General features: G+C 39.1%; 1 protein-coding gene across 3 annotated transcripts in view; it reads left to right on the forward strand.

Annotated features, from left to right (window-relative positions):
* The first annotated feature begins 3,745 nt into the window (after positions 1 to 3,745).
* UGP2 (UDP-glucose pyrophosphorylase 2) overlaps positions 3,746 to 18,931 on the forward strand; it is a 54,804-nt gene continuing 39,618 nt past the window's right edge. For 2 of the 3 annotated variants that reach the window (XM_012477128.2, XM_064364182.1), the window contains exon 1: positions 3,746 to 4,000. Coding sequence is in view for 1 of the 3 variants with exons in the window: in XM_012477127.2 (XP_012332550.1) it covers positions 4,981 to 4,999 (19 nt within the window). In the remaining 2 variants the exon portion in view is untranslated. Of the gene's footprint in view, positions 4,001 to 4,642; positions 5,000 to 18,931 lie in introns of those variants that run through there. The other variant, XM_012477127.2, reaches the window with a different exon arrangement.

Below are 18,931 nucleotides of genomic sequence, written 5' to 3' on the forward strand. Positions count from 1 at the left end.
AACTGCATTCTTGGGACCCTAATGACTTTTAAACTCACTTAGAAGATTGGCTTATGAACCATTAATTAACTATCCACAAGGTGAACTAACTTCATTTTTTAAAGCATCTTGGTTATTTGAAATAATTGCTACTGTTCTGATGTAAAAGTTATGTGACCCTCAATATAACTTAAAAATTATACTGTGAACAAAAGAAAGGATATGTTATAATTTAAATTCATAACTTGTTTCAGCAAACTTCCTGATTCATTAACAACAGGGTGTTGGCAACAGGAAAGAATGAAGTCTTTCTCTTCCTCAAGTATTTGGAAACTCCATGCATTTTTAGACAACTCATTCATTAGTAGTCCATCTCATAGATATAATTTGATGTTTTTTTCCAGTTAACTCTGTTCGGTTACCTTTTTACTCAAGTGAAATGCCCTATTATTAGATGTAGTCAGTAACTGGCAATTGCTGACTGAGTAACAGTAGCCCCTTTTTCCTCTCTCATGTGGGTGGCCTAGGATTTAGATGGGTACAGGTGGGAGCCAATATTGAGTATGGGCAACAGTCCATTGGATAATTGTTGCCTGGACTCTTGGCTAAACACTTTGGGCATGACACAGAAATTTTTATGTCTATGACATGTTTGCTCAAACTGTACTGCTTTATTTCCTTGAATGTAGAGGATAGGGTAGGATAGGCAAGAAAAAATTAAAGACCACACACATTGATGATCTGTATACTTATTTCATACTTTAACAATTCCAAAACCACTCCTTATTAGATAATGCTCATGGGTAGTTAGCAACTTACTGTAAAGTCATCAGGGCATTGGCTGCTATTATTTTTATACTTTGGCCCAGATTCACCTCCAAAGTGGAAATAACTAAACTTAAAAAACTTTATCTCTAAATATAAACAACCTATCTTTTTTATGGCTCTCTAAGAGTAGAGAGTAGGGCTGGGCCTGTGGCTTATGCCTGTAATCCAGCACTATTGGAGGCTGAGATGGGTGGATCACCTGAGGTCAGGAGTTCGAGAGCAGCCTGGCCAACATGGCGAAACCCTGTCTCTACTACAAATACAAAAATTAGCTGGGCATGGTGGTGGGCACCTGTAACCCCAGCTACTAGGCTGAGGCAGAAGAATCACCTAAACTCAGGAGGCAGAGGCTGCAATGAGCCAAGATTGTGCCACTGCACTCCAGCCTGGGTGACAGAGCAAAACTCCATCTCAAAAGAAAAGAAAAGTAGAGAGTAGACTACAACACTGTGAGTTAAAATGATTTAGTGGCACTAAACTAGTCATTCAATATATACTTATGGAATGTTCGCTATGTACTAGACACTGTGCCAAGCACTAAATCTAAAAAGGCACCAAAAAAGATGCTTAGAAATAAGGCAGCAGACACGGTTTCCTTGTTATTGATAGGAAGTACCTGTCTAAAGCAAAGGAAAAAGATATGGTGAGGTTATATATCCTAGGATATGGGACTGGGTAAACTAAACTGAGTTTCCTTAAATTTCTATGGGAAAGTAGAAAGAGGAAGAAATTATAGGCAGAATTTATATCATCCTTGGATGGTCGCATGTGACACTGGACAAAAACTGGCTGCCAGCCTTCTTTTTAATTCATAGTCCATTTCACTCCAGCTCCTTAACCCTGCACACACTCTTACTGGCCTCCATCTTCCTTGTTTGGAACCCCCACCCCAAGTTTCTGCAAAGATATAATCCATAAATCTATCAATGTTACAGATTTCTAATGATACAGGTATCAACATCGTGCACCTTGAAGGGATATTCCAGAGTAGTATCTTATGAAAAAAAGGGTTAAAGATACACACTTGCCCAGAGAAAGCAATTTTTCAGTGACTGAAATATACGAAGTGAAACAGGTAACTGCTTTCTAAGCATGACTTTCTCTACGGCCATCAAGAATTATACCTCTTTTTCCTATCTCCACATGATTTGTCAAGTGAGGTTGTTTATAGTGGCTCTGAGAGAGTGGGGAAGCTCTTTTACAAAGTGTTTGTGGGTTCAAAATTTAAATTTATACAGATGTATAAAGAAATTTCATTTTATAAGGTACCGTTTGGAAATATTTAGAAATTTGGCCTCTAGAGCGCCACTCCTCTAAGAACTAGTGACTGAGTAGTTACAGATGTAACCACTGAAGATGGGTAGTTACTTTTTGGAGAGTTCTTGAGGCAGCAAAGGTACAACCACCTTTGGTACTATATCTGAATATTCAATCACTCATAAATCAAGATGCCATTCTTAGGTATTAACAAATGCTCTTGCTGCAGTTAAAACCCATTTGCTCTTTAATCTTCTGTGAAGGCAGAAAATACAGTAACTGATCATCCTTTCTTATAATAAACCTGTATAACTAAAAACTCTTCATTATCCTTTATCTTTTGCAGGGTAAGTAACCCTATATGGCCCAAATCTTTTGGTGGTATTTTATTTTGGTACTAACGCTCATTGGTAAGGACTGCTTATTCAGTGCTAGAACAATTTCTGTACTGTACAAAAAGGATGTAGAGATCTTGTAAATATCTTCAATCTCCAAATGCTGTTATTAAACTATAGACATCTGAATTTTAGACACATCTTTGGTTTTGTTTGGGGAAAATTCGTTTTATGGCCGAGAAGTTTCCAAGTATAATAATTTTGGATTTCCTGTAAGAAATACAGTACCAATGGTTGCCATTCTCTAGTATAACAAATTTTCACTAGCCTTTTCTGTGTTGTTTGTTCTAATAACATTTCCATATGAAAATGTGGAACCAAAAATTAAAGTTCCTTTGTTTAGAGAATGAGTCATTAAAAAATTCTCACTTTACCTTGGTTGATTAGTGTTGCCCAAAGCCTCAAACTCTTCTGTAATTACTGTACTTGTTTACTGGAGGCACATAAGAGAAGACGCTGGCAATTCTTTGGTCCTGGTGCAGGCTATTTAGAGTCTTAAAGTGGAAATGTAAAGTCTGAAACGCACCCGCTGCCAGGCACACTGAGTCTTAGGTACAGGTGGGGTTGGTGATACCAGGTGTGATTTGACAGGCCGTGGGCTGGCCCTGTAATAGTCTCCAGGCTAGTGTCAAGTTCCGTGTATCCTCTTCCCTCGAGGACTTCAAGACTCTACCAAAAGAAAAGCATCTCTTGAGGAGTAACAAGCCAGTTTCACGTAGATCAGAAAAGTAAACGCCTATCACAGCAGAAATCTCTACAGGATTAGGAACTGGGTCAAGGGGGATGGTGGTGGTTCCGGTGAGGTAGCCTTCACTTGTCACTTTCTTCAATGCCTAAACCCTTCTTTTGTTAGTTGACCCCACACAGGCCACTGCCTACTCCCTAACGCATCCTCACCCTGAGGTGAGGTGGAGAGCTAGCGTCCTCTAAGCGTCTGGGTTCCCTCAGGACAGCTGCGGTGGGGAGCTCCGCCATCCGCAAAACTTTCTTCAGTCCGTAATCAGCGGGAGCATTTTTACTGACTGGAAAAATAACCAGTAGTGCTCAGGTGCTCTCCCTTACTGGGACATACCAGTGAGGCTTCCCTGGTCCGGCGCCCACCGCAGGCGCTACTCCCACGCGCGGGATTCCCGCGTACTGCTCAGAGCCCACCTCCGACGGGCTCCCACTTGCCGCAACGCTCCGCCCTTGCCACCTTCGCACGTCTCATTGGCCAGACCGTGCGTCCGCCTCGGCTCCTGACTGGCGGCTGCGCCTGTCGGTCGGTGCGGCAGGGACATTTCCGCATGAGGGAGCTTCTCCGAATGGAGGGGGAGGGGAGGTGTTTAAGAGAAAGTAGGGGCTTTGAGTGTCGGGAGCCGGCTAACGGGTGGACAGAGAGGGTTAGCATCTGCTAGCGAGGGGCTCAAGGCGTGCATGTGTGAGGGAAGAGGGAGAGCGAGAGAAGGGCGCCTCAGAGGTGACTTTTTCTCAGCCTGCGAACCTTCTTCCTGGGGCGCCATAAACGCCCCCAATTTCCCAGCTGCTAAAGGAAGAGGAAGGTGGGTCTCGCTGGCTGCTGAGGAGGGGCGGGGTTGGGCTTCCGGCGACCCCCTGGATGGGTGTGTTTCCCCCTCTCGTGCGCCCGCTGTGTGGTCCCGGAGGCGGAATTTGGGATTCTGAGCAGCGCAGGGCAGGCGCGGCGAGAATATGTGTGGGAAGGGTCGGGGCCCTCCCTTGGGACCGCCGGGCCGGTGCACGAGTCTACCCCTCACTGGTGACCCCTTAGTGTCCGCTGCGGGGGAGGGGCAGCATAGCCTTTGCCCCTTCCCCAGAAGAAGCCGCGGCCGGGTTTCGCTGCTCGCAGCGGGAAGGCGGGGAGCTGAGGCCCAGACCGGTCGGCCCGCTGGAGCTTGGAATTGGTAGCGCCTCCTAGTCCCAGAATATTTATGGCTGGTGAAAATGGTTGCACTGCCCCCGCTTGCCGGCCTCGCCCGCCTCCCCAACCCCTGCTTGAGTGGGAGCCGCTGTTGACCGGGGTTTTCAGGGGAAGCGGCTGGGGGCTGGACGGCGGCGCCGGGGAGGGGGCAGCGAGGGGTGCGGCCTCCCAGTGCCTCCTGCAGTCCAGCCTCGGAGGGCGTGGGGACTGGGGGCGGTGAAATAGCCGCTGTAGGTCCGCCTCTTTCATTGATGAAATTTAAGTTCGTGTGGTTTTTACCTTTTCCGGGAGTCTCCAGCTGGCCCTCATTTGTGTCAGGAGCGCTTGTCGCCAAGAGTTCCTAAGCTGATTCAGTCTCACCAAGTTTCCGTGTTTTGGAATTGGGGAAGGTTTCTCTAGGTGTTATTTTTTTTCTTTCTTTTTCTTCTTTTTTCTTTTTTGAGCCAGTTTTAATCGCTTTGAATAAATACTCCCTTAAGTAGTTAAATATAGGAGGAGAAAATACGTCGGTTGTTAAAGCAGGAGAGGAAGAGAGACCTGCCCTATAGCGTGACTCCTATAGAAATTTTTTAAAAAGCCGGAGTATTTTACTAAATCCCTAAAATGTCGAGATTTGTACAAGGTAAGAAATGCTGCTTCTTGTATCCCCCGAGTTGCTTTAGCCGAATTTGAGTACTGACAGTGGAGGTTGGGGGGTGGTTTGGAAGTGGAAATACTCATTTGAGATAACATTTGCGAAACCTTTTCGTTGAATTGTCATCTGAGCTGTCTTGAGCTGCTGGGTTGGCGTTCCAGACGCGTGTATATGTTCCTTTTAGCCTTCTGGGTTTAGTTTTGCCTCCCTGAAATCAGGTTAGTAGTACTGTCGCTGTCCTGAATAGTGGCTGTTAAGTGATAAAACAGGATTTTGGCTACTGATTAATCCTTGTTCTCTTTTCCTGGTCTGTGTCAAGGTACCTGTGTGTGCACGCGGACGGGAAGGGCTGGGGAAGCGGGAGGACTGGGAAAGGCAGGTGGGTTTTGCCGGGACTGTTGGGGAGGCTTTAGCGTTCTCAGTTTATACTTCGTTTGTGTGTACGTGGTTTGCGTCTCAGATTGACTTATTGCGAAACCGGGAGTGGCCCAAAGAAGCTGGAGGTCATTTCAGCTGAAGAAATGACTTTGCTGCATTGCTGTGTTTATTTTTTTCCTTTTTTGAACTATGAAAAGATGATTAAGGTTACTTTAAAATTTGAAAACTGCCCTCTAAATTCCACATGTGTGTTAAAAAAGGGTTAGGGAATGCCTCAGCAGAGTTTAGCAGTAGCCGTGTGTATATGAATGCATGTGTGTACGGTGCACTCATTGAAATTGGTGCTGCCTTAAACCTCTGACATCAGTTTGTAGCATGAGACTTGCCTTCTGGTATGCAAGTAAACTCTTGTAGACTCCAGTGTGTGAAAGCTTCAGCCATCTTGAACACACAGCTAGTAAAGTTCACACTTAATGTGCTTTCTAATAAATGTAGGTGTACTTTTGGAAAAAAAAAAAAAAAGTTGTGTCAGTAATGGCCATCATTTGACCCTGGGAATAAAGATGCCCTACTGAGTTCTACATTATTTTATTAACTCTTCTTTACATTTTGTGTAGTAGATTAAAGGAAGAGGATTAAATTGCCTGTGTTATTATCAAAACCTAGGCTTGCCTTTAGCACTCAGCTCAGAAATGCCACTTGTTATTAGACTTCCAAATTCATGTTATACCTTATATGTGGTAAGAGATGCTCCTTATGTTCTGGTTGAGTAAATGTCTTCTTCAGGAATAGAAAGCCAGAACTGTTAGAAACGTACTGGTTTTGTAATAACAATATTCAATTACCACGAAGATGATATTTTGCAAGAAGGTGCTAGGTAAAAGTGGACAAGTCACTTCTCTTTTAAAGTTAGAAATTTTGTTAGTTAAACCCAAGGTGTTCTATGTATTTATGCTTTAGAGTAGCTTGCAGAATTGGCAAACATTGACTGATTTCAAAGCCTTTGCTGTAAGGCTAACTGTCCGCAGGAGATTCAAAATCAGGTGGTAAGAATTGCTATGTATGTTTGTCATTTCTTTATTATCCACTTTTTTTTAAAAGCCCTTTATATTTTGGACTAGATTTGCAGAAAAGTTGGACATTTGTCAAAACTAAGAAATTAACATAGGTACATTACTGTTAACCAAAGACTTTGGTCAGATTACCATTCCCATGATTCAATCCAAGATAACAGATTGCATTTAGTTGCCACACACTTTTTTTCTTTCTTTTTGTTTCTTTTTTCTTTTCTTTCTCTTTTTTTCTTTTAGGAGTCAAGGTCATACTGTGTTGTCCACTCTGGAGTACAGTGGGTATTCACAGGAGCAATCATAGTGAACTACAGCCTCAAACCCCTGGGCTCAAGCTATCCTCCTGGCTCAGCCTCCTGAGAAGCTGGGACTATAGGCATATACCATAGCTTGTAGTTGCCATACATTTTTACTTTAAATGGTAGTTTTCCTTTTAAGATGGGCAGTTTTGCACAAAAATATGACACACCCTCAAGATTTTTTCCCATGACTGTTCCCAGTGTTTATCATTGTTTAAATTTTTGTCTTTGGTTCTGTTTATGTGGTGAATTACGTTTATAGACTACCGTATGTTGAACCAGCCTTGCATCCCTGGGATGAAGCCTACTTGATCATGATGGATAAGCTTTTTGATGTGCTGTTGCAGTCGGTTTGCCAGTATTTTATTGAAGATTTTTGCATCTATGTTCATCATGGATATTGGCCTGAAGTTTTCTTTTCTTGCTGAGTCTCTGCCGGGTTTTTGTATCGGGATGATGTTGGTCTCATAAAATGATTTGGGAAGGATTCCCTCTTTTTGGATTGTTTGGAATAGTTTCAGAAGGAATGGTACCAGCTCCTACTTGTATGTCTGGTAGAATTTGACTGTGTATCATTGTTTAAATTTTTTACAGTGTGAGCCTGCTATATGTTTAACTCTGCTGCTGTAATTATAAATGATAAACCTAGTTGACAAATGACACAGCTGTCTCTATAGAAGAGCTTTCAAGTATAAGGGTTGGAATTTTTTATTTTAATTTTTTTTTTAAGCAAATCAAAGTCTTTGATCTTTGCTGCAGAAAATACTGATATTTCCAATCACTGGTACTTAGTAGTTTATGCTCCTTCATAGGGGAAAGAGTGAACAGATGTTAGGTTTCTAACTTTGTTTTTTATAAGTTGTCTCATTAAGCTTTATAAAAGTCCTGAGATGTAGATTTTTAACATGCCCTTACAGGTGAGGAAAATTAAGTTTCTTGTCCAACATTCACAGCTAGTATGAAGCACTGAATTTTTTTTTTTGGCAGGGTCTCACTTTGTTGCCCAGGCTGGAGTGCAGTGGTGCAATCACAGCTCACTGCAGCCTTGATCACTTGTGCTTAAGTGTTTTTCCCACCTCAACCCCCTGAGTAGGTGGGACTACAGGCACACACCACCATGCCTGGCTACTTTTTAAATTTTTTGAAGAGACGGGCTCTCCCTATGTTTCTCAGGCTGGTCTCAAACTCCTGGCCTTAAGCAATCCTCTATCCTCAGCCTCCCAAAGTGCTGGGATTATAGGTGTGAGCACTGAAATTCATATATATATATGTCTAAAACCTTTGTTCTTTCTGACATCTTTTGTTTCTTCTAACATTAACAACTGTGGAAATGGCCTGTTTCTCCAGCTAGACTGTCAGTTCCCATTGGGCAAAGATAATATTATAGCCTTGGGAAAAATACAGTGTTCTGTAAGTGGTGGATATTCTTAAGTGAATTTGTCATGGAAGAAAAATAAGAAGCCCACAGCTTAGCACTTTCCATATACTATTTAGTAGGTTATCCTATATTTTTGGTTGTAGTTTCTACAATACCTCTTATGTTACATAAATGTTGAGAAAGATGAAAGGCTGCAGACTTAGATTTGAATACTGTCAGTAGCAGGTGACCTTAGAGAGATAACTTTCGAACCTCAGTTTCTTCTTACATAAACATTGGGTAGTAATGCTTATGCCTCAGAGTTATTGGAAAGCTGAAATGAGATAACTATGTGGATACGCTAGGCACATATTAGGTGGCCAGTAAATTTTACTTTGCTTTCTTGAAATGATGGTGGCCTTTCAGATAGTGTTGCCACCAGAAATATAACCACATGTCATCAACAGAAATAAACAGAAGCAAGGCAAGTATGACAGTTCTTTATTTTCCTATTCCAGGTTTCATGTTCAGGCCTAGGTGTTACTATGTTTTAAAAAAAAAAATGTGCAGGGGTGGGAGGGTGGGGCAGGGTAAAGTTTGGACAATGTGGAGTGAATACAAGTTGGTGACAGTTTTGAGTGCAGTCAACAAAAATTTTTTTGAGCTCTTGGAATGTATAATGTACTGTATTAGGATTTCTGGCATATCCCTTATGGTAGGCACTGAAGTTCGGCAGATCTGGGCATTACAAACACCTGTGTGTTATGTACACCTGTTTTTGAACGTCATAGAACAGGGGGTTATTATACATTGCTTGAATCTCCTCCTCCAAATGTAGGCATTGTCTTTTACAGGAAAGCTGGGTATCTCCATCCTCAAGCACTTTGACTATAAGCTATTAGGTGGAAATGTTCAATTAACAGGCAAGAGAGTTCTCAGTATATATTTCTTAGCCAAAAAAGGTTTATCTTTCTTTGGTCACCTCTCCAAGTCTCCGTTCCTCAGGCACTTAAGATTCCTCCTCTTAGGAAGACCTTTCTTTACTGGATTTGCAACATAATTCCTAGCTAGTATATTCTGCCCTTGGGTTACCTTCTGTCTGTGATATTTCTTCTGCTTCTGGTTTTCCCTGCCCCAGGGATTGTTCCAGGGCCCCCAATTATTCTTAATGAATGTGAGTACTGTCTGTTCCCTAGCTGAGTGAGAAAGGGGGCTCCCTGTCATAGTTGAAGGTACCAGGGGTGGGGGTTATCAGCAGCTGTGGGTTTTTGCCAGGTTTGTTAGTGGGTACTGTTTGGAATTTTGCTTTTAAAAAGTTCTGAGAATTATAGGGTAATCACTCTAAATGTTTTGAAACTTAATAAATAATGAAGAGACTAATGTTGTCTAGCCAGCTAAGGCCATAATGGATGCTAATGCTGTAATATTAGAAGCACTGTTTTAAAAGAATGGTTTTAAATATGCCATTATCTATCTAAATTATATAAAAATGTCCCTAATGTTCTTAAAATGAAGTATATACTTATATTTTAGGGATGTAAGTACCTCTGTGTCACTTAAAAAATGCTCGAAGCCTGTCAGCTTTCCCATTTGTTAAAATTCTTTTTTGTAACTTTTTTGGTGACTCCTATTTGGTAGATGGCAGCTAGCCAGGGAAGATTACTGAGCTAATTATAACTGGAGGGGTCTCGGAGGAATACAGAGATGAGAAGCATTCTGGGGCCTGGTTCTTTTCAAATCCTAAAACCAAATTTAGCCTGTTGCTGATCACTTAGATGATGAGGATGCTTTTAGCATGGGGATAGTGGCATGGATTTGTGTGAGGACTGGAGGCATGAAAATAACAACTAGGGCACACCCTAATGTTTTAAAGATCTGATTAAGATTTATTATGTTGCTTGAAGAAAAGACTTTAGTTAAATTCAGTCACAGTTATAAATGTAAAACAATTCTAAAGAAATTTAAAGTGAAGGGTTGAGCTGATGAAAAGTGTTGACTGTTTTCCAACATGGACCTTGTAATCTCTGTGGTTAAATTGTCCTTGTTGTTACTAACCAGCCCTTCTTCTAATAAGATGGATGATTTTCATTTGTGAAATCTACTGAGGAAAAAAAAAATGATAAGGAACATTAGAGAAATAAGAAATATTAACTGGTACACTTTTTGGGAGTGCCATTTCAGTATTCTGAATAAACTGAAAATAACCTTAAAAGGAAATTACTCTAAGGTGTTATTTTAGTCCGTAGATATTTTCTTATAATATCGCTTCATGGAGACTATTCCCTTTGTGTGTATGTATTATTTTTCCCTTCGTAGATGAATTGTAGCAAGTTTAATTAAAATAAAGGGATACTTAGATTGTGTGAGGAGCATCAGTTGGCCTAATAATGAAAGTGTTTTAAATAAAAGAACAAGATACTGTAGTTTCCCAGTTCCCACCAAGCTTTTTGCAGAAGTATAGGCATTTATGAGTTCCCAGAAAGCTAGACGTATTAATTACTGAAAAGTTAACGTAAACAGATACTTGAAAGTCAAACTGGATTATCTGTGAAAATGAAGAAGAGTGTGTTTACTTTCTATAATGCCGTTCATCCTGATATCCAGCATTTATACTGTTGGAGAAAATTCCAGCAATATAGAATAAATTAGTAGGGGAAGTTCTTTGAGGGCTTGGGTTTTAATGGGTGAGAAAATATGATTCACTTACTATCTTTTTGGTTGGATAGGATCTCTTTAGAAGACAGTTTTCCTAAAGACTGTTGCCTTTTTGATATAGCCTACAATTTCTTTTCTAAATATCGTGTTTTAAACATGGAATAATAGTGTTTGAATTGTGACCATCTTGGTCTTTGTAATTGAATGGATTGTCCCAGGCACAATGACTATTAATTGAAACCATAATTCTTAGATATTTAAAATTCTACTACCAGGGATGTATCTTTCTATTAATAACTTAATACATTCTTTGAAAGTTGGCTTTGTGAAGCTATCAAAGAAAATTAAACTTTTTGTGTTTTTTGATTGGGTATCTTATGTGTGAGAAAAGAGGTAATACTTACTCCATTTGAAAGCCGTTTCCCAGTTTTCTTGATTGGTGATGCAGGCATCTCCTTTAATTTGTTGCACAGTAATTGTCTAGGACTCAAATTCTGCCTCTGCCAACAGTTCCATTGTTTATTTTTCTCAGTCATTGCCAAATGAAATTGTTTGTGTCCCCAATCCATTTTGACAATTAAGGATTATTTTTGAGAAACATGGAGAAATTGGCTATGTTGTCTTAATGTACATAAATCATAAAATGTTTCATCTCCCTAAACATTTCTAGATATTTCTGTTAGTTTTTTCCATGTAAATCAAGAGAATTCTGTTTCTTTGTGATTTCACCTGTGTCCTTAAAAAAAAAAAGTCACTCATTATCTTCGTGGAGCAGAAATTAGTTGTATTTTTGCTTAGTCTCCTTTTTACTTGCTAGTCAACCAAAAAATACTATTTTAGGAGACCCTCTCTTTTACAATAGCTCCTCTTGCTCCTTGGCTACAATGACAGTGTGATTGGAGTTTGTATTTTCTTCTAGTTGCTGCTCTGGCAGAGGCTGATGTGATATTTCATTTGTGTTGTATGCCTGCCTAGAATTTTAAAACTTCCAAAGAGTACAGTAAAAGAACAACATAGTTATATCCACTGTTTTGGGTTCATTTGTGCCAACGGTAAAATGCTTAGCCTTGGTAATAAAATATTTGTGATTGGAGTTTGTATTTTCTTCTAGTTGCTGCTCTGGCAGAGGCTGATGTGATATTTCATTTGTGTTGTATGCCTGCCTAGAATTTTAAAACTTCCAAAGAGTACAGTAAAAGAACAACATACTTACATCCACTGTTTTGGGTTCATTTGTGCCAATGGTAAAATGCTTAGCCTTGGTAATAAAATATTTATGGAATGCATAAAAGAGTTCTTTGATTTTTTTTTTCATTGCTTAGAAAACAATGTGTAAGGAAAGGTTGAAAAGCATGAGATCCAGTAAGAAAGTATTATTCTAATTTGTAGTTTTAACTTCATATAATAGACATAGTTGAGCTGCTGGTTTTCATTCAGATTTGGTGACAAACACCATGTAAATGTACTGTAACTGAGAAAGGAGAGACCTTCCTCCAGAAGAAGGAGATACAGGGCACCAGGCAACAGGGTTTGAATTCCAGCTTGGCATTGCCACTGTGTCCTTAGGCAAGTCAGCATCCCTGGGCCCCTGTTTCTTTATCTCCAAAATAAGGAATTGGACTCAATGACCTTAAAGCCCTTCTAAGCATAAATGTTTATCTAAATGCACACATGTCAAGTTACAGGGCAGGACTACCAGATCATTTTTTGGTTCTTCATTGTGATTTTATGTTATGCCTCTTGTGATGACTTTCTTGTCATCCATTAAACATAAAATGAAGTATTATTTAACAAATCTCTTTTGAATGTTCTGTTTTCCATAAGTAGTGTTTTCTTTTTCCTTTGAGATTTTAAGAACTACTGTATTGTATAAGAGTAGGGTTAATCTTAATTGTTAATGAAAAGTCTGGTTTATATATAAACTGTAGCAGTTTTTTTTAAAGTAAAGTAATGCATGATTAGTAAAAAATTAGCGAGCTGCTCTGCATATTTGTTGCTGTAACAGTTCTTGAAAGCCTGATAGCCTTTTATTTTTGTTATCAAAAAGCATTTATTAAGCAGTCATATGAATATAAAGCTGAGTCATCTAAAAATATATATCAGTGTAATCATATTATAGTTGGCAGTCTAAAATAGTAACTTTAGTACAAAAAGATGATATAAAATCATGTAACATACAACTTAATTGAATTTACTTTTCTTAATATATCATTGAATGACACCTAAATTAAGCTACATATAAACCTATAAATTGCCCAATTTTGTTTAATCTCTAAAGTTTGTGAAAACATTACATTGGTATTTATATTGGTTAGTAAAATTGAAAAGAAATTTAGTAGTCATTTGTCTGGACTATCTACCTGTTTGAAACTTCCTTGACTATATCCCTGATACTTGACTAATAAATCAGCCTCTTCTTGAGAAGCCTTAGGGACTGGGGCTTTAAGTACTTATGACGGTCTGTACTTACCTTAACTCTGCCTTTCTGTGACCAGACATCATGGCTCTTGTACACTTAAACTTTGGTCTTATTAGGCACTACCTACACTAGACTAGACTTTGCCTTCTCTATACCCAGAGCATAGCTGGATCATAATAGGCTCTTATTCACTTAATAAATGTTATGTATCTACTATATCTCAGGCTCTGTGTTTGGCAGCGGGGATACATCTGTGAACATTACAGACATATACTTTCACAGAGTTTATAGTCTGGTGGATAAGATAAACATTGAATAATTTTTTTAAAGTATGATATTATAAAGGAGAGGTACAAGGATCTAGCATATGAGCATGTAATAGGTAACTTTACTTAGTTTAGAAAGATTTCTAGGAGGATAATTTCAGGTAATATTTAAACTGAACTCTTAAAAAATGAATAGGAGCTATTCAAACTATGATTTTATGGGAACTTAAGTCCTGATCTACCGTTGAGTTGCATACCATTATTAGTCACCTATACTGTGCAAGGTGCTAAGGCAGGTTTTGGGAAAGCAAAGTTACATGACATAATTTGTTTTTTTTTCCCCTCAAGAGAATATGTTCTAGGATTGCAGACAGACATTTAACTAAAGAATTGGGGTTTTGAGGGGTGTTTGATATAATACAGAGACAGGAATGATTAAAACCCCTATGTGAGTTGTAGTAAAAGAAAGGCCTCTTTGAATGTTCAAGAGCCACTACTTAGAACACTAGGAAAACCACCATCAAAATGACAGAAGCCACTCAAGTAAAATAGTTTGAGTCTTTGGGGATTGAGGGATCAGGGCAGTTTCCCAGAGGTTGGAATGATTCTCATTATTTTGGAATTCACACTGGGCTATTCTTATTTTTTTATTTTTTTCTCTTTTCTGCCTCCCGTTTTCTAAAAGTGTTGAGTGGTATTTTAAGTGCATGTTTTAAAACAATCTTATAGTAAGGATGCTTTTAACTTCATGGAGCAGAAAAATATCACTTCATTTAGCTTAAAACGAGGGCCTTTTTATCACATAAATCCTTAAGTAGGATATGCAGGGTTGGTTAATTCAGTACAAAAGCTTATCAGACCTTCCTTCTGCTGTACTATTTTTGGTATATTTGCCTCATTCTTGGGTATCATGGCAGAAGAAATGTGGGGTGATGGGTGGCTACAAACTCATTATGTGAGTAGAAAAGCTACTGTGTTTTCATGTATATCTCTTCTTTCAGTGAGGGACAACCTTTCTCCAAAGTGCTTTGATAAATTATACCCTTATGGCTCACTGGCCAGAATAATATTTTGTTTTATGCTTCAACCAATCACTAGAAAGGCTTTGGACCAATCTGGGCCTGGTGCCATCTCTGAAACACAGGACATTGGGGCAGGGAGTTGGTTACAGAATAACACTGGAGTGACAAGAAGGATGGAGAACATGGCTGCTACAAATTTGTTAAGATAAATGGAGTGTAATCTCCCAGAGCTACTCAAAGCCATACTGGCAATGTTTGCTGATTAGATATGCATATCCTCCCCACCCCAAACCCACTGAGTCAGAATCTCTCTGGGAGCTTACACAGGAATCTGTGTTTTAACCAGCCTCCAAGTGATCTGTATGTACATTTAAGTTTTAGAAGCGCTGTTCTACATGTCCCAAATGGAGTAGGAAACTGCAGCCTTTAGGCAATCTGCTTTTGTACTTTCATTAGCTTTGGCTATGCAAAAAGATGCTTTAGCTTGGCTTTTGAGACAGGCTTGTTTAAGGAATTTGTATTTATTTCAGTAGGCAATGAGAATTTCATCAAACAAGGAAGAGAAGTGATATGATGGAGGTTGCAGCTTAAGGAGATCAATCTATTCTGCTTGGTACCATTAGGTTAGAGTGATGGGCAGACTAGTTAGAAAGCTGTTGTCATAAATAGGAGAGTAAAAATGCTAGGAAAACTAAGGTAGCAGTAATGGAAGTGAAAAACAGTGAATGAAATTATGGCAATCATTTAAGAAGTTTTGATAATTGGCTTGTCCAATGTGAGGGAAAAGATGGGAAGCGTCAACTGTGACTGTGAGGTTTAAACCTTAGTTTCTACAAAAATGTTAATGCCATGGGGAACAGGGAGGGCAAGAACAGTAATTTAGTTTAGATGATGAGTCTTGTTTTGGACATGTTAAGTTTGAGGTACCCAGCTGAGTATCCAGGTGTCCAGAGTCTTTAAGGCAGTAAAGAATGTGATCGTGGAGTTCAGGATAAACATTTAGGATGAGAGGCACATGTTTGAGTGATCAGTAAGGAGACTGGCAAGAGAATTGAGGAGAAAAAATGGTCTGGGGACAGAATTTTAGGAATCTTAGGGAGTAGGAGAGGAAAGGAAGGAGCCAGTTAGGGAAAGCAAGGTGTAGTCACAGAGGTAAGAAAAGATAAAATTGAGTATTGGAACCCAAAAAGAGCTTTTCCAGGAGGAATATTCACAAATAATTGAGTTTAAAGGACTGCAGTGTGCCCAGAAGAACCTGGTTAGCTTGAATTGGTCATAAATCTAGCTGGCATAGTTTATATTTCTAGTTGCCACTAAATTCTTGTTTTATGGTTATTTGGCTCATAAGTCATTTGCTGATGTAAGATTAAAGGGGCTCTCCAGTTCTTCGACTTTGAGTATCTCTCATTGTGAGTTTTCCAGGAAGGTTGGGACTGATCAGACAGAAGTGGCCTGGGGATGGCTTTTCAACTTCTTTGTTGCTCTTGGTGTTTTCCCTGTGGTTTTTCTATGACCTGTGTATTATGAAACTAGCTTGTGTACTTAATTTTGTTTGTGTCAGTATCAGGGTGTTAGGGAAGAGTATTATGTATACCTGTTACTGCTGAAATATATGAAATGAGATACATAAATTAGGAAACAAAAACATTCACTTGTCAGATTGACTGTCTGTCTCTCTCTTTTTTGGCTCCAGCTGGATAAAAAAGCCTATGATGTTGAAATTTAGTTCTTATGAACAGGAAGAATTAGGAAATTGGAGGAAAGGAAGAACTTGTGAAAAAAAATTATTGCCTATTCTGTCCGAAATTGACTTAAAGTGTGATGAAGTCAACCAAGACAATTCTAGTAAATCCAGTTTTATGTGGTGAGGAGTTACCCTGTCTGTTGATTGAACGTAAGAAGAGGTTCTGATAGAAATGCTTTTGGAGGAGAGTGTTAAAGAGAGCCAGGCCAGGAAGAAAAAAACATTAACAGGGTATTTCTGCCTCACCATAGTGGAATGGGACTAAAAAAATGGCTTTGCTTCTGGGCTCCAACATTGGCCTGCTCTGTGACCTTGCATAAGTCATTTAACTATTTTCAACCTGTTTCCTCATCTGTAAAATGATGAGAGTAGATTAAATGCTCCCTCCCATCTATAAAAATGTTTATGACTAAGGTAATGAAATGTTTGACTCCCAACTCACTGTGTGTCTAAAGTCATGGGGGATCAATTTTATATTGCTTGGAAATAAGGACAAAACATTTTATGAGGTTAGAAATCTTGCATTATTCAGAGGATTTAGTTGACCTTCCTTTAGAAATACAGCTGTCATTGTCAGAAGTGTAACCTGAGAATGTTAAATCCAAGAAAGCTTCTGACGTCTGTACTACTTTTCGTACCAGGAATTTCAAATCTTACTTAAAAAATTCAGGATGGATGAGGAAGTCACTACTAAGGGAAATGGTTTCCTGCTTTGTGCCTCCTGGTTTGTACCCAGATGCATAGCTTACTCTTATTGTCTAAGCGCTCTTCCTTATTCTTTATTCTTGAATATTTTTTATTCCTTAAAAGCCCTTCCTGATTCTTTAATAAAAACAGAGCTTTTAGAGGGGTAGAAGAGGTGACAGGCTTGTCATGATGTTCTTTTGTTTAAGCCGATGATATTTGTAAAGAGGGTGGAAGAATACAAATTACTTTTCATGCACATTGGTGCTGTATCAAACAAAAGGAAGAAATAAAGGTTAGAGACATTTCTCAACTCAAGTTTGAATCTGTGTCTGGGATTTTTTTGAATCTGCCTGTGAAACTTACACCTGCTACAGTTGACACAGAGCACATACAGTATTAAATGTGAGTCTTTCAGCCAGCCTTTCTTAGCTTGGCTTGATAGGGAGGATAGTGACTTGGGTTCTGTGTGTTTTGACCTTAAATCATGTAAATTTATAAGTTATTCTGTAGAGGGAATAACTCTAAAATGTTTTGTTTTCAAATGGTTTTAATTTAGACAAATCTCAAACAGCTACTTTAGTTACTTCTAAATTTTGTAGTTACATTTAGTTTTACCTCATTTTGGCATTTTTTCCAGTGCGTAACTTAAATGTTTCCATCATGTTTTTTTAGGAATGTGACTGTGAATACTGGGTTTCAGAATCTAACTTCAGCAACAAAGTAGCAAATCTGTAGATGTCTTTGAGTCTAACAAAAGAACTTATTTTAAAAATTATTGTATAGTTACTTCTTGATTTATTTTAATTGATCAGAATGAGACAATTTAGGGCATGGTGGCTCATGCCTGTAATCCCAGCACTTTGAGAAGCCAAAGTGGGCAGGTTGTTTTAGCCCAGGAGTTTGAGACCAGCCTGGACAACATATGGGGAAACCCATCTTTGCAAAAAAAAAAGAAAAAAAAAATTAGCCCCATCTGTAGTCCCAACTCCTTGGGAGGCTGAGGTGGGCTTGAGCCTGGGATGGGGAGGTTGCAGTGAGCTGTGATCAAGCCACTGCACTCCGACCTGGGCGACAGAGCAAGACCTTGTCTCAAAAATAAAAAAAAACAATCAAACAATTCATATGTTCTTTAATATAGAGTTTTTTCTTCCTCTATATTTAATATATTTTTCTTTCAAATTATTTTCCAAACATTGAATGAGAATTGGCTTAAAGACTGGAGAAAGAGGCATCCCAGGTACACATGAGGTGTCAGGATAGGATACTTAACCAGGGACAAATTTTAAAACACATCTAAATCTGTCAAGGGATGTGCATGTATGGATGATGTCATGTTAACTCTAGTTTGAACTGTTCTGCAGTAACTTTTAATTACCTGTAATAGTTTATGCAGATGTGCTCATCCATTGTCATGGGTTTTTACAAATTATAATCAAATTGTTACTAGCCAAAACTTGTCTTTAGGTTGTTTATGGAACACACATGGTATATGGTGCTTCTTGACAGAGGGTTGCTTTGGTTCCCAGGCTAGATAGAATACAGTGGTGTGATCGTAGTTCACTGCAGCCTAAAATTCCTGAGCTCAAACGATCCTGTCATCTCAGCCTCCCTAGTTGCTAGGAGTACAGGTGTGTGCCACTACGATCTGCTAATTTTTGTATTTTTTGTCGAGACTGGGTCTTGCTGTATTGCCCAGGCTGGTTTTGAACACCTGACCTCAAGTGAGCTGCCCCCCTCAGCCTCCCAAAGTGCTGGGATTACAGGTGTGGACCACCCAAGCCCTGCCCACTTTGATAGTATTACTGGAGAATACTAAGTTAGTTATGTTAGGGTTTATAACTGTAAAAAGAGTTTGGTTGGAAAAAGGCTATTTTGAATTAAATTTCAGCAAATTTCCTTGGATTTTTTTTGCTTCGATTTAGATGTGATGGAACATATATATGAAAAGATTTTTGAAGAGCTATGTTAAATATCCCATTTGTTAACATTTTTAGTTATTTGCAGGACGTAGAGGCTATCTATG

This window comes from Aotus nancymaae, unplaced genomic scaffold (assembly GCF_030222135.1).
Source record: "Aotus nancymaae isolate 86718 unplaced genomic scaffold, 86718_ANA_hifiasm-v0.15.2.pri h1tg000057l, whole genome shotgun sequence".
Lineage (NCBI taxonomy): Eukaryota > Metazoa > Chordata > Mammalia > Primates > Aotidae > Aotus > Aotus nancymaae.